Consider the following 16,906-nt stretch of genomic DNA (forward strand, 5'->3'; position numbering starts at 1 on the left):
TTTTGCATTCTAACATCCAATTTCTTTTAATTACACTCTCACCCTTTCTATTATCTAGAACTTCTGTATAATCTTTTCTTATCCCATTAACAGCCACATTCTACATCCCTCTGCATCCTCTTTGTCCTCCATTAGAAACTGAAGACCTTATCGCAAATCTGTTTATTTTACTGAAGATAATATTTGAACTCATTCTGTTTATTATGACAATTTTATTATTGTCCTCATAGGGGCCATTTGGTCTAGGATTGCACAGTGTCTGAATTGCGCACTGCTAATATTGATCTCCCCTTAAAGAAAGTGTTTTGGAAATCTATAGGGCCACTGTAAGTCTATAGGGGGGAATCTGCAATACCCCAGATCTGCACTGCTAGAGGGGAATATACATGAACAACATGAAAAAACAAGGGAAGAAAATGATCCAAACAAATCTAGATTCTATATTAATAGAATCCAATGACAGTATGTTAGAAGAAATGTCACAAAAGGACTTCAGATTATACATGATTAAGATGATTCGCGAAGCAAAGGATGAGATAAGAGAGCAAATGCAGGCAATGAATGATAATACTAATAAGCTGAAAGAACACCTGCAGGAAGCAAAAGATCATTTCAACAAAGAGATAGAGATTCTCAAAAAAAAACCAAATGGAAATCCTTGAAATGAAGGAAACAATAAACCAAATAAAAAACTCAATGGAAAGCATCACCAAAAGACTAGACCACTTGGAAGAACTTCAGACAATGAAGACAAAATATTCAATCTTGAAAATAAAGTTGCCCAAACAGAGAAGATGGTAAGAAATCATGAACAGAATCTCCAAGAACTATGGGACATCATGAAAAGACCAAATTTAAGAATTATTGGGATTGAGGAAGGCACAGAGATACAAACCAAAGGAATGAATAATCTATTCAATGAAATAATATCAGAAAATTTCCCAAACCTGAAGAATGAAATGGAAAATCAAATATAAGAGGCTTACAGAACACCAAATGCACAAAATCACAACAGATCCACACCAAGGCACATTATAATGAAAATGCCTAACATTCAAAATAAAGATAGGATTTTGAAAACCGTGAGAGAAAAGCATCAGATTACATGTAGGGGGAGACCAATACGGATAGCAGTCCACTTCTCAACCCGGACTCTAAAAGCTAGAAGGGCCTGGAACAACATATTTCAAGCTCTGAAAGAACATGGTTGCCAACCAAGAATCCTATACCCAGCAAAACTAACCTTCAGATTTGAAGATGAAATAAAATACTTCCATGATAAACAAAAGTTAAAAGAAGTTACAAATAGAAAGCATGCACTACAGAATGTTTTCAACAAAATATTCCATGAGGAGGAAATGAAAAATAACAATGGAGATCAGCAAAGGGAGGAACTACCTTAGAGAAAAACCACTCAAAGGAGAAACCAAGCCAACTTAAAAACCAAAAATAAGCCAATGACTGGGAATACAAATCATATCTCAATAATAACCCTGAACGTTAACGGCCTAAACTCATCAATCAAAAGACATAGACTGGCAGAATGGATTAAAAAGAAAGACCCAACAATATGCTGCCTGCAAGAGACTCATTCATAGAAAAAGACATCCACAGACTAAAGGTAAAAGGATGGGAAAAAACCTACCACGCACATGGACTCAGTAAAAAAGTGGGGGTTTCCATCCTTATATCAGACAAAGTGGACTTCAAGCCAAAGTTAGTCAGAAGGGATAAAGAAGGACATTTCGTACTGCTTAAGGGAACCATAAATCAGGAAGACATAACTATAGTAAATATTTATGCCCCAAACAATGGTGCATCCCTGTACAACAAACAAATCCTTCTCAATTTCAGGATCACATAGACCACAACACAATAATTCTGGGTGACTTTAGCACACTGCTGTCACCACTAGATAGATCTTCCAAACAAAAATCGAACAAAGAAACCATAGAACTCAATAACACAATCAATAACCTGGACTTAATAGACATATATAGAATATTCCATCCACTGACGAGTGGATTCACTTTCTTCTCAGCAGCACACGGAACCTTCTCGAAAATAGACCATATGTTATGCCACAAAGCAACCCTTAGGAAATGCAAAAAATAGAGATACTGCCTTGTGTTCTATCAGATCATAATGGACTGAGAGTAGAAATCAATGACAAAATAAAAAACAGAAATTACTCCAACACCTGGAGACTAAATAATATGCTATTGAATGAAACATGAATAACAGAAAACATCAGGGAGGAGATAAAAAAATTCTTAGAGGTCAATGAGAACGATGATACAACATATCAAAATCTCTGGAACACTATGAAAGCAGTACTAAGAGGAAAACTCATTGCATGGAGTGCATTCCAGGAAAGAATGAAAAGTCAACAACTAAATGACCTAAATTACAGCTCAAAGCCCTAAGAAAAGAAGAACAGAATAACAGCAAAAGTAGTAGAAGACAGGAAATAATTAAAATCAGAGCTGAAATCAATGAAATTGAAACAAAAGAAACAATTCAAAAAATTGGCAGAACAAAAAGTTGGTTCTTTGAGAAAGTAAACAAAATAGACAAACCCTTAGCCACACTAACAAAGAGAAGGAGAGAGAAAACTCAAATTACTAAAATTTGTGATGAAAAAGGAAATATCATGACAGACACCACTGAAATACATAACATAATTAGAAGCTACTTTGAAAATCTGTATTCCAACAAAATAGAATCTACCAAAGACATTGACAAATTTCTAGAGACATAAGCTCCTCCCAAACTGAACCAGGAGGACATACACAATTTAAACAGATCAATATCAAGCAATGAAATAGAAGAAGCCATTAAAAACATACCATCCAAGAAAAGCCCAGGACCAGACGGATTCTCAGCTGAGTTCTGCAAGACCTTCAAAGAAGATCTCATTCCAATACTTCTCAAAGTATTCCAGGAAATAGAAAAAGAGGGTACCCTACCAAACTCATTCTATGAAGCTAATATCACCCTCATACCCAAACTAGGAAAAGACACATCAAGGAAAGAAAATTTTAGACCAATATCAATATAGATGCAAAAATCCTTAACAAAATATTGGCAAACTGTATCCAAAAGCATATTAAGAAAATCATGCACCACGATCAAGTGGGGTCCATCCCTGGAATGCAAGGATGGTTTAACATCCGTAAATCAATAAACGTAATCCATCATGTCAATAGACTTAAGAATCAGATGGTTATTTCAATTGACGCAGAAAAAGTGTTCGACAAAATACGACACCCCTTCATGCTCAAAACACTAGAAAAAATAGGGATAGTAGGAACATACCTGAACATTGTAAAGGCTATTTATGCTAAGCCCATGGCTAACATCATTCTAAATGGAGAAAAACTGAAACCATTTCCTTTAAAAACGGGAACAAGACAGGGATGTCCTCTTTCACCACTTCTATTCAACATTGTCCTCGAAACTCTAGCCAGAGCAATTAGGCAGACTAAAGAAATTAAAGGAATATGAATAGGAAAAGAGGAACTTAAGCTGTCACTATTTGCTGATGACATGATGCTATATTTAGAGGATCCAAAAAACTCCTCCAGAAAACTTCTAGACCTCATCAATGAATTCAGCAAAATAGCAGACTATAAAATCAACATGCATAAATCTAAAGCATTTTTATATGCAAGCGACGAAACACTTGAAAGGGAAATGAGGAAAATAATTCCATTTGCATAGCCTCAAAAAAAATAAAATACTTAGGCATCAATCTAACCAAGGAGGTAAAAGATCTCTACGATGAAAACTACAAAACACTGAAGAAACAAATTGAGGAAGACCTTAGAAGATGGAAAGATCTCCCATGTTCTTGGACAGGCAGAATTAATATTGTCAAAATGGCCATAACTACCAAAAGTACTATACAGAGTCAATGCAATTCCAATTAAAATCCCAATGACATCCCTCACAGAAATAGAACAAGCAATCATGAAATTCATCTGGAAGAATAAGAAACTCAGAATAGCTAAAACAATCCTTAGGAGGAAGAATGAAACAGGGGGTATCGCAATACCAGAACTTCAACTATACTACAAAGCAATAGTAACAAAAATGGCATGGTATTGGCACCAAAATAGACAGGTAGATCAATGGTACAGAATAGAGGACACGGACACAAACCCAAATAAATACAATTTTCTCATACTAGACAAAGGGGCCAAAAATATGCAATGGAGAAAAGATAGTCTCTTCAATAAATGGTGCTGGGAAAACTGGAAATCCATATGCAATAGAATGAAACTAAACCCCTCTCACCCTGCACAAAAATCAACTCACAATGGATCAAGGACCTCGAAATCAGACCAGAGACCTTGCATCTTATAGAAGAAAAAGTAGGTCCAAATGTTCACCTTGTTGGCTTAGGATCAGACTTCCTTAACAGGACTCCCATAGCACAAGAAATAAAAGCAAGAATCAACAACTGGGATAGATTCAAACTAAAAAGCTTTCTCTCAGCAAAGGAAACTACCAGCAATGCGAAGAGAGAGCCTGCAGAGTGGGAGAATATCTTTGCCACTCATACTTCAGATAGAGCACTAATTTCCAGAATATATGAAGAACTCAAAAAACTCTACACGAAGAATACAAATAACCCAATCAACAAATGGGCTAAGGATATGAACAGACACTTCACAGAAGAAGATTTACAAGCAATCAACAAACATATGAAAAAATGTTCACCATCGTTAGTAATAAGAGAAATGCAAATCAAAACTACACTAAGATTCCATCTCACCCCAATTAGAATGGCGATTATCAAGAATACAAGCAATAGGTGTTGGAGAGGATGTGGGGAAAAAGGTACACTCATACATTGCTAGTGGGGCTGCAAATTAGTGCAGCCACTCTGGAAAGCAGTGTGAAGATTCCTTAGAAAACTTGGAATGGACCCACCATTTGACCCAGCTATCCCACTCCTTGGCCTATACCCAAAGGACTTAAAATCAGCATACTACAGAGATACAGCCACATCAATGTTCATAGCTGCTCAATTCACAATAGCCAGACTGTGGAACCAACCTAGATGTCCTTCAACTGATGAATGGATAAAGAAACTGTGGTATATACATACAATGGAATATTACTCAGCTATAAAGAATAATAAAATTATGGCATTTGCAGGCAAATGGATGAAATTGGAAAAAATCATGCTAAGTGAGATAAGCCGATCTCAAAAATCCAAAAGGCAAATGATCTCACTGGTAAGCGGATGATGACACATAATGGGGGGTGGGAGGGGGGCAATAATGGAGGAAGAAGGGACTATATAGAGGGAAAAGAGGGGTGGGAGGGGTGGGGGGGAAGGAAAAAAATAACAGAATGAATCAAACATCATTACCCTATGTAAATGTATGACTACACATATGGTATGCTGTTACTCCATGTACAAACAGAAACAACATGTATCCCATTTATTTACAATAAAAATAAATTAAAATAAAAAATAAATAAAATAAAATAAAAAGGGCTGGGGATATAGCTCAGTAGTAGAATGCTACTGGGTTCAATCCCCAGTTTCACAAAACAAACAAACAAAAATTAATAGGACTATTTAAATTACAGATAAAAGTGAAAAAGCTTATCTCGGTGTATAAAGTACTATACAAAATAGCTTATAGTACCCTTTTGAATCTGCCCTTCTCTTGCCTGCTTTGCTCTATCATTAATGTCCTTAGAATACACCAAGTTTATTCCCACCTGGAGCCTTCTTTTAACAAAAAGTTAAAGACAAAAACAAAGAAAAAGTTAAAAAAACATACTGGTTTGTCATCATTCAGATCCTCACAGAGGCCTTCCTTCACTACCTAATCTGAAACATTTACAGTGACTCATCTTATTTGAATTTTCTGTACATTATTTACGATTAACTGTCTGATGTTTTTTCACATTGACCTATTACTTTAGCTTTACCTATCTTCACCTCTTTATATAGCTGTAAGTCCAAGATTATAATAATCATGATAGCTAAAATCACTGCTCTGAGACACAATCCCCGTTTGACACACATCAACTCAACAGAGTATCTTATTTAAGAACATGCCTACTAAGTAACAAAAACTGAATTCAAAAACGGACACTGACTTAATTTCTTAACTGATAAGTACATTTTTTTTCTTAACTAGTATTATTCTTACATCAGTTTTTCCTGTTCACCTTTTCCATTAATATTTGGGTGTGAAACTCTGTACCATACTTAACCCTGCTTTCCTAATCCTTTATGTTAATTGTTTCACTTGCAACATCCAAGGTAAATGTGTGGTGGCTTGAGCACATTAAGCATCTCAAGCATCTAGAAAGGTTTTCAAAGAGGAAGTGAGTTCTATACAAAAGTAAATTCATAACCTTCATACTATGAGCACAATTGACTATAAGTTTCCTCTTTATGAAAAAAGTCCATTCATAATTAAACTGTGCAGTAATTATACACTGTTGTTAAAGTCATAAAATACAAAAATTCCTAAAGTAAGTAGAAATCAGCAGTTGCCACAGCATAATTTTCCATTTCAAGATATGCTAGAACACCAAGAAGAAACTGCCATAAAATGACAGTAAAAACAAAATTTTGGTGACTCAATCTGAAACCATGTGCCTCCAAGAAGCCTGATTTCAGGTAAGGGGGAAAAAAGAGTATATTCACAAAGAAAACTAGAACATAATGGAACACACAAGCAAACACTCAAGATAATTCAGAAAAGAAATGAGGGTAGAAAAAGAGGTTATACAGGCCTATGCTTCATGATTTCCTTAATATTCATAACTTTATTCTTCAATTAAATATTTTAAATTCTCAAATGATGCAAAAAAAGCATCAGGTTTATATTCAATCATGCATGATAGTTTAAAAAATTAATTCCCTTATAATACATTCAAACTAATCAGAACAAATTAAAGACAAGGTTCATGGAAAGCCTTTGATTTGTCAAAGAACAATAAGAAACATTTTTCAAAACTGCAGGTTCCAGTGTCCATAGAAATCACAACAAAACTACCAAAATCCAAATGCTTTTACTAAAAAAAAAAGTACCTGTGTTTTTACTTACCAGTCCTAAAATAGTTCTTAAGTGAATCTCTATTAATTCCTGGAACCTTGCAGGTAGAAAACAGCATTCGAAATTGATTCATATCTAGAGGAGTATTTCCAACTTTATGAACAGGCAGTTTTTCTCTATTAACAAAAAAGTATTTTGATCAAGAAGCAATTATTAAACGTATAAATCAAACTACCACAACCATAGTAGTCCTCCCCAAGTATTTTCAACATATTGCCAACTGAAATTTAGGTAAATTTGTTACTAAATTCATATAAGTACCCTTACTTTCTTATCAGCTGCCAGTAGTTCAAGTTATGCCAAAGGATTATACTTCCTCTTTCTAACTGGGTCCCTTCCTTTGGAGGCCAATAGTGTTCAAAATGGGCAGAAGGACCGACAAAGTTGACATTTAGCTGTGATGGTATACGAACATCCAGGTAAGCAACATTCAGCCACCATTCTTCCAGCTAAAAGAAATTAAAATTATCAGCCTAATGTTCTTCATAGTACTTGAATGTGCAACCGCTGGCCAAAAAAGAAAAGAAAGAAAAAGTTACATTTGTTCTTTATTTATTCTATAATACTTAAAAACATGTTTTTTGTTTGTTTGTTTAAATCATCATAGATATTGAAAAATGCTACTGTGATCATTTTTTTGGACTTGTAAGATCCAAAATACTATTTGTTTAAATACACTATAAAAAAACATGAAACAAGAAAGCACAGAAAAGGCACCTTCAGAGACTATCATTTCAAAATCACAGTATCTCACTAAGTACTTAGTTGTTCCCACAGAGCACCTGAGGTATAATAAATATTACTAAATCCTCACCTAATGATAACAGTTATTAAGGCATTTAAATTTTCCTTTTCTAAACAAAAACAACTATTAAATCATAAATTTAAAGAACTTTTCAGTAGGCTTAAAACTAATTTGGATTTTTCATAGACAATTCTTACTGTGTGTCCTTCTTTCATAATATGCAATTGAGTTTCATGCATAAGCAAGCAGGTCTTATCAAATTATCAGTCCTTTTTAAAGAAACCAATGTTATAAACTATAATGAGCACTTCATAAAAAGTTAAGGCAAAAGGATACTGGCAGAACTTCTTTACCTTTATCCCACTTAAATAACCCAAGGTTCAGAATAAACAACAAAGAAATCTGGAAGTGGAAAACTTTATTATTTCATCCTGTATATCAACAGCTCACAAAAAGATCATTAATAGAATTTATTTCCAAAAGCATAATTACAATCATTATTTCTAGGCCAACAAAATACTTTTTAGGTATTAAAATCCATTCTTTCATATATTAGAGAAGTAAAGTAAAGAAGCAAAAGAAATCAAAGATTCCTTGTGGAAAATTATTGAGACCCTCAATAATTCTTAGAGGAACATTTCCCTCAATATACCTCACTGAAATATAAATTATTCATAACTATTCTCCACTCCTTTTCTCCCATGAAGTGTTTAAATATTTCTGTGTCACTCTATTTTAGTGCTTCTCAGGGATTTTTCAGGCTATAGTCCACTTGAACAAAATGTTTTTTCTCAAGCATAGTCTATGGATTGCCTGTATCAGAACCACATGGAATAGTTGCTAAAACAAGGATTTATGGGCCCCTTTTCACATATACTGAATCAGAATCACTGTTCTCAGAAAATCTGCATCTTAACAAGTTCTCACATAAGATAGGGGACCACTCACAACACTTAAAACTCCCCAGTTAAGTGATTCATTCATTCCTTTAGATAATTATAATGACAACAATGATTCCAAGGATTTTATAACAATAATTTAAAATGAAAGTTTTGCCCATTTTTAGTTTTCCTTCTTTTAAGATCATCAATTATTCAATTATAAACATACTAAAGTAAATACCCAATTTCTTCTTCCTTTTGCCCTTTCCAGTAATTTCTGGTGCAATTTTTCTCCAACTCCATTTTGAAATTTTTGGACTATTTCTTCAGTTTTCTTATATTCTTCTTCATTTGCAAATGGCTTTACTATAAAGAAAAATGCATTTAAGGCATTTAGACATCAAGCACCACCAAATTACCTGAATTACTATATACAAATATTATGACTTACATATGTAAAACACATTAATACTGCAGCATAATAAATTATAATGAGCTGACAACATGAAAATGGCTAAAAAGCAACAATGCAAATTACTGTAAAAATTAAAATGATGGATATTATGTACTCTGATAACAATTTTCTGAAATTATTTTAAATCATTCTAGATGATAGTTAAAATTATGAGGTGGAACTATCATCTAGTTATTAGTCCAGTGGTAAGTAAATCCTACTTAACCACAAAATAGAGAAATTAAAGCATCTTTCCATTAATGTTCAAATTGGAGCCTTGACCATTATATAAATAATGTAAAATATATGTATATGTAAGGATAAATCCTACCCAGAGCAGTTTTAAGTGCCTCATGGCCAAGGGAAATATTTCGTGAAAACCAAGTGTTCTGAAATAAAGCTATAATTAGAAGTCATGAGACATTAATATCTTCTTTTTAATATTTTGCCCTTTTGAAATTTTATCTGGCAAACTGCCAAAGTCAACTTAATAGGTGGATTTAGAGAAAGTACAAGTCAATAGTTAAAAGTGGAATAATAAAAAATTAAATTTTTAAAAAATAAGAAACTAGAATTTTCTGATGAAAGTAGTTCATGAAAAAAGGACACATCAGAGTGCTTCCAGTTAAAATGAACCAAACATATTTATTTCTGCTCATTCTAGAAACCTGTTAAAATGACAGTGAAGTAATAAAAAAGGGAAGAGTCTACTAGAATAAAGAAATTGAAAGAGGATGGCTGACAAGTTCAGCAATATTTTGCAATTAGAAATGGTGACTGGCTTTACAGAATACAGAAAGTAAATAGCTAAGGCCTGAGGAATGGAGGTGGTGAGAATAGGGGAAAGGTTAGATGTAAATCAATAAGCAAGCCAATTTCCAAATTCCCACAGTAGAATCCAAAATATGTTCAAGAATTCATAACACATGGTACCTCCAAAAGATAAAGGGGAAATGAAGGCTAAAAGCAGGACTGCTAGAAAGTTTTCTAAAGGAGCAGTCAGATGACAACCTCATCCAACTTGCCTCGTAGATCCCTTCCTCCAGTCTACAAAGCCTGGCAATCCAAGTAGAAAAACGAGAGGTTTACTCTCCAGAGAAGTTGACCCACATAAGACAGAATACATAGATTCCTGCCCATAATGAAAAATGAATACAATGGAAGAAGCATACACTCTAGTTTGCAATACTATTCACAATAGCCAAGAAATGGAACAATCTAAGTGTTCCTCAACTGATGGATAAAGAAAATATGCTATATACACACAATGAAAAACGATTCAGCCATTTAAAAAAACCAATGATATTCTGTCATTTGCAAAAACATGGATAGAGCTGGATTATTATGTTAAGTGAAATAAGTTAGGCACAAAAAGACAAGCACTGCATGATCTCACTCAAATGTAGAATCTAAAAAAAGATCCATTGACAACTAAAAAAATATTTAAAACAAATAAAATATCATGATATTCCATTAATATAGCTTTTTAATGTTTTTATGTATTAGTTTAAAAGTAAATTTAGTTTAAATTTATTTTTAAAATTAGAAAAACATTGGGACTGAGGGACAGTTAATTCAGTGGTAGAGCATTTGCCTAGCATGTGTAAGGTCCTGGGTTCAATCCCCACCGCTACCAAAAAAAGAAAAACAAAATTACACACCTTGAATACTGAGTCTCCTTCTACCCCTGTCCCCATTCAGTTCCTAAAACACTGGCTTATGTCCTCTAGGTAAGAAATAAGAGCAGTTCTCTTTGGGGAAAGTGATCAATTCAAGAGAAAAGAATACTGGAATTCGGGTATGCCCTAAAGGAATTACTAGGCCTCTGCTCTATTACCCAACAATAAGGCACACTGGCCACCAAATCCAACTCAGTCACACAGAGTTCTCACTCTTAAATATGAATGTTTCAGAATATTTGCAGATATTTGAGGAAAGTCTTTCAAGTGAGAGAGAACAAAACAAAACTAATTGGTGGTATTAAACAGTAAAGAGACCAAAAAGACAAGGCACTACTATGGCTTAAATATGGATAGTGTCTGCCAAAGGGCCAGAGGGTAGAAGGCCTGATCCCAGGCTGGTAGTTTGGGGAGGTACTATGGGCCTTTAGGAGGTAGGGCCTCAAAATCTGAGTGGCTTCATACTTCTCAAGAGGAATAAACAATACCTTCAAAATTCTTAAGATAAATGACTTCTAATTCAAAACTCAATACTCAACCAATCAAGTAAACATGTTTTTAGTTCATACTGTTCCTCTCAAATATTCTTTCTCAGGTATCTACTGAAGATGAATCAAATAAAGGAGTAAATCAAGAAAGAGGAAGATACTAAATCTAGGAAGTAAAGATTCTGATACAAGAAAGAGGTGTGAAGAAAACTGCCAGGATGATGGCAAAGGAAAGTTCCAGTATACAAGTCGTCCAGCAAGCTCAAAAAAAGCTAACCTAATTAGAGCAAGAGGGGTAAAGGAAAAGAAGTGTTCAAGAAGAAATGAAAATGACAGAATACTTTATATATTTAAAAGTATTGAGGAATTTTCACTGAAATGTTTGGGAAAAATTATTAAGTACAAAGTAAACTGAAAAATGAAAATTGAGGGGAAAAATGCAAGAAAAAGATAATAAAAGTAGAATGTAGAGTTCACATATGAATAATTGTATAACCATAAATCCTGAATGATTAGGAGAATTAAGCCAGGTACATATATTTTTTTTTCATGTATATTAAAATCAAGTAAAATCCTGAAATAAATCAGGGGACTGCTGATTTAATCCTAAATGATGACTTGTACAACTGTATAGAAAGAATGAGAAGGAACATGAGGAAATGTTGGTTTGCATTTATGCAAGAAATAGTAAAATAAGAATATTACTTTAAATGTGAAGAAAAACAACACAAGAAACATAAAAGATTCAAAAATTCTGAACTGAAGGGGTGGGATTTGAAAGGGGAACAAGAAGCCAGGAAAATGAGGCAAAGGATTACACTTTTTACTACAGAACTAGTAATACTATTTTGCTTTACAAACGATGGGAAAAATAACATAAGAGAAAAGGAAAAAAACATTTTGGATATTTTAAGGATACTTTATCATGAGCCTAGAAGCAATTAGACTCTCATCAATGTCTAAGAGTATCAGTTTTCTAAGTTGCTAAGAATAGTAATAATAATTACAAGATTATAAACATACCTGATTCAAGGTATTTTTTTAATGATTCTCCAAGGGAAGGAACAGGCAGTGATGGAAGAGAATCCTGGTACTGAAACGTTCGTTCTTCAACTGATTTAGCCAGTTGATTTTCCATGATTTATTCACAATAGGAAAACTAAAGAAAAATGAGATAGCCCTCATAACCTCAATTTCATAAATATTCTTATATATGCTAGGTCCAATTCATTAAACCAATACTTCAGGGCCACACTATATCTAAAACTTGATCTCATTCTATGGAATTTATAAGCTTTTCAGACAAAGAAAGTCAACTTAAAAGAAGTGTAGACTAAAGGTGCCAAAAGTCAGAGTCATCTGTGCGACCAGTATAGTCATTATTTGTTGAACATCTACCATTTCATTTGCCAGGTACTGCAAAATATCACAGAAAATGTGTGTCATATCCCTAATCTTCATATCTCTGAAAAGTGACATTCCCCGCAATTTTAACATATGAAAAAGCCAAAATTCAGAGAGATTTAACAATCTAAGAGATCATACCTAGAACTATAACCCAGATCAATTAGACTGCAAATTTCCCCTGTACAGTAGAGGCAGCATGGTAGGGGGTGAGGGAAATGTGCAGAAAGTTTTGATGGCTAGATGGGGTTCAATGTTTAGAAAAAAATAATGAACTGAAAAAGAGAACTTTGAAGAGTACACAAAGGGGTGTGGAAGAGTTGTTCAACTATAGAGTTACAGAATACTAGGGAACATATATAATCATATGAGCAGCTGCTATAAATTGTGTAGATGGTGTAAGGCCTACTCAGAATGGTTTCAAATATTCCAAAGCAATCTTGAATATCTTCCAAATATGTATTAATTTTCATCAAATACATCAAACTAAACCAAAATATGAATAAGGTATACAAGCACTAAATAAAAAATGAGATTTCTTAAAGAAGCCTTTATACATAAATTACATATTAAAATAGCAACTGAGAAAACAGGAATACTAATATTAAATAAGAATTTCCTTTCAAATATTTCTTTTAAAAATAATAGCAAACAAAATATTCCACTTATAGGTTACAAAATTAAATAGTATCAAAAACAAAGGCACAGCAGAAAAATTTTTTTCAGTCAACATCTTTTCCCCTTTGATTCTTAACAGAATCCTGAGTTTCAGCTGGGTATATAGCCACCCAGTTATATTTCTCTTACCCTCATGGAGCTGCTCAGTATGGCTTTGTGATATACATTATCTCCAGCTCATACCCCTAAAAAGGACTGCTTGTGTTTTCCATGTTTCCTCTTCACTGCTCACCAGGTAGTGTGAACTGGAACAACACCTTGGACTCATTTATGGAAGCCATTTGTCGAGGTGGTCAGATTTATCCTATTAGCCATGGACTCCTATCTCTAGATGTATTCCCTTGCCCCCCCCCCCAAAAAAAAATGCTGGGCACAGGGATATATGCCTGTAGTCCCAGCTACTCAGGAGGCTAAAGCAAAAGGATTGCTTTAGCCTAGAAATTGAAGGTCAGCCCAGGTAACAGCTCTCAAACAACAAAAATCAAAACTTTTGTTTTATTCATGCCATGCTATCTTGGTCTTTTTTTTTTTTTTTTTTTAATGAAGAGCTATCTATACCACTAATATAAAGAGACAATTCAAAAGTGATGTATAACAATGATCTCACTGTTCCTCTCATTCTTCTTATCTAATGACTTCAGGTACACACTGTTTTGAACACTCATAAACATGGCTTTGAACCTAATGAAAACAGAAGATCTTAGTCCAAATAGACTAAGCCACCTTCTAGCCATGTGCTCCTAGACAAATAACTTCAATGAATTTCCTTATCATAGAATGCATTTTAAATGCCAAAAAAAAGTACATTATGGGGTTGTGATTGTGACTCAGAGGTAGAGTGCTTGCCTAGTATGAGTCACTGGGTTCGATCCTCAGCACCACATAAAAATAAATGAAATTGTATGTGTCTATCTACAATTTAAAAAATTTTTAAGTACATTATATAAATAATCCAGTTGAATTTGCGTCCAGCTTCACAGTGCAACATTGTAATTCCAACTACTCAGGGGCTGAGGCAGGAGGATCACAAATTCAAGGCCAGTCACCAATACAGCTGGAAACAACCATATGCAGAATTTCTATAAATGACCTCAAATTTCAGCCCCTCTAATCTTCAGGTCTGTGAATATGGGATCAGTATTCCTGTGCTTGTAATCTTTTATCATCTACAAAACAAGTGACCTTAAAATAGGGACACTGTCCAGGTGGATCTAATCTGATCATCTGAGCCCTCTGAAGCAGAACTGCTGTTGCTTTGAAGATGTGGGTGACCTTAAAAAACCAAAGATACATGGGGCTGACAGACAGGAAGGAAATGGAGTCCTCAGTCGTAGAAGCACAGTGGAACTCAATTTTTCCAACAGCCTGAATGAACCTGGAAGTAGACTGACCCCACAGCCTCTGAAAGGAACCCAGACCTAAGCCTTGATTTCAATTCTGTGCCATTTCTATGCAGAACACCCAGCTAAATTCACTCGGATCTACAGAAGTTGTGAGTTAATAAATTTGTGTTGTTTTAACTGTTAAGTGTGTAGTAATTTGTTATGGCAACAACAGGAAACTAATACACACACAGAGCGAAGATATTCTCTGTACACCTCCCTGCTTCTTTTTTTTTTTTTTTTTTTTTTTTTTTCCCTGCTTCTTAATAGATTCTAGGAAACTCGGAACAAGAATACTAATTTCATATTCACTAGAGTACTTAACTCACCAACAGGTAACAAAAATATGAATTATCAGATTCTTTCTTAAGGAGTGGTCTTGAATTCCCAACCACGAAGATTAATCTAAATAATGTAATTTCAACTACAATAATGTAACCCAGTATCAAACGACGATGCTGGATTTAAGACAACTGGGAACAATAAGTAAAGGAACAGATTGTCACAGACCAGTATACCAACATGAACTTTTTAGGCCTATCAGGAATCTGTTGTAACAATTCTGTTTTGAGACCACAGGGATTTGAATTAAGTTGGTGACTATGGGAAGGAAGAAACAAGCTTAACAAAACCTTCAGAAAAAATAACAAAAGCTGGTGAAAGAAAGTGGAGGGCAGACAATCTAGGAGCAGGGAGACGCCAAGCCTCAAACTTTTGTGAATCGCTTCAAACTCACGCAGAAAGTTTGTCTGCTGGAGGGCAGAATTAAATTTCTGTAAAATCAACTAGGTTTCAGAAACCCGCACCTTCCATTAGATGGTCCACCCGGACACAAGATACCTCCTTCCTGTGCCCGCGTATCTGTGCCAGCAGCCCGTGGCAGGACCACAAGAGGTCAGAGCGGCAGCAGAGGGCAAGGAACGCTCAGAGACTCCTCCCACCAACCCAAGGGCAGCTCTGCACTCAAGAGGACGCTAAAACAGAGAAATCCAAGCAAGAACCGCGACTGACCAGCTCAGCGGCCCAGCCTCAGGGGTACCACTTCTGACGCCGGCAGGTGAGATGCAGGACACCCCACCCGCGCTATCTCCCAGCACCTCTGCAGTTCGAGACGACCTAACTTTGTTCTAAACGACTTAACTTTCCCCGGCCCCTGAGCTGCGGCACTAGGAGTGGGAGGGAGTGTTGGCTCCGCTGGCCTGCCGATCCTCACCGCCCGCGCCCGGCTCCGGGTGCAGCTGCCGACAGCCGCGCCGCCTTACTCACTGTGAGCCGCAGAGCAGCGAGAATTGGACGGAAAGCCGCGAGGGACCCGCCCCGCGCGCGCCGGGGAACCGGATTGGACTGAAGGCCTCGAGGACCCAACCCAGTGCCTGGGGCCAACTGGGCCTGCGCTGTGCTGGGACTCGGCCCCGCCTGCCGCGGGCGTTCCAGGCCGGGGGTTAGGTTCTGGGCTACCGGCCTGGGAAAGGATTGCCAGGCACCCGACTGGCTTTCCAAAGTCCGCGCGGCCTCGGCGCCCAGACCCTGAGTTATCTGGAGACTCCGCGCCCTCCGCCCACGGAAGGGCCCGGCCTCCTCGAAGAGACAGACAGATGGCTCAGACTCGTTTACTCACGGCTTCTGCACGTCTCCGCACCGTTTCCCTTCCTCTTTTTTCCGCGCTTCGCAGCTCTCCTCCCTCTTCCCCTTGCGATGCTTTTTGCATCACCCAAGCAAAGAACTCATACCACAGTTTTAGAAAGGAATTTCATTGTTCGCTCTGTGTTCTGGCAAGAGAACAGTGACCACACAGATCCCTACTTGGCCTCTTTCCCTTCATCTCTAAGGCTGAAGTTTGCCCAGAGGAGACATGCTGCAGCCATCCTGATCTCCTTGCCCTGATGCAACTTTTCAACGACCTTAAAGTTACCAGGAATGTTCACAGGGCAAACCTGGAGCTTTTCTACTATGTTTCTACTATCGTGCCAAGAAATGAAATTTTTGACCAGAACGGAGCTGGGCAAATTCTAGAGGAAGATATTGTGGTTAATGTAGTTTCATGGGCTAATCCATTTTACATTTACCTCCTGAAATGAAATCTACTAAATTTCATTTTTAA

The 16,906-nt window shown here is 36.1% G+C and overlaps 1 protein-coding gene across 4 annotated transcripts in view; it reads right to left on the reverse strand.

Moving 5' to 3' along the window:
* Positions 1-16,088, reverse strand: part of Crot (carnitine O-octanoyltransferase) — a 47,610-nt gene extending 31,522 nt beyond the window's left edge. Inside the window, exons 1-6 of one of the 4 annotated variants that reach the window (XM_047561086.1) lie at positions 15,817-16,088; positions 13,553-13,668; positions 12,365-12,500; positions 8,950-9,086; positions 7,362-7,543; positions 7,086-7,210 (exon numbers count right to left, since the gene is read on the reverse strand). In XM_047561086.1, coding sequence (XP_047417042.1) covers positions 7,086-7,210; positions 7,362-7,543; positions 8,950-9,086; positions 12,365-12,479 — 559 coding nt within the window. In that variant the 5' untranslated portion in view covers positions 12,480-12,500; positions 13,553-13,668; positions 15,817-16,088. Of the gene's footprint in view, positions 1-7,085; positions 7,211-7,361; positions 7,544-8,949; positions 9,087-12,364; positions 12,501-13,552; positions 13,669-15,611; positions 15,633-15,816 lie in introns of those variants that run through there. The other 3 variants (XM_047561085.1, XM_047561088.1, XM_047561087.1) reach the window with 3 other exon arrangements.
* Between the last annotated feature and the right edge of the window lie 818 nt (positions 16,089-16,906).

This window comes from Sciurus carolinensis, chromosome 8 (assembly GCF_902686445.1).
Source record: "Sciurus carolinensis chromosome 8, mSciCar1.2, whole genome shotgun sequence".
Lineage (NCBI taxonomy): Eukaryota > Metazoa > Chordata > Mammalia > Rodentia > Sciuridae > Sciurus > Sciurus carolinensis.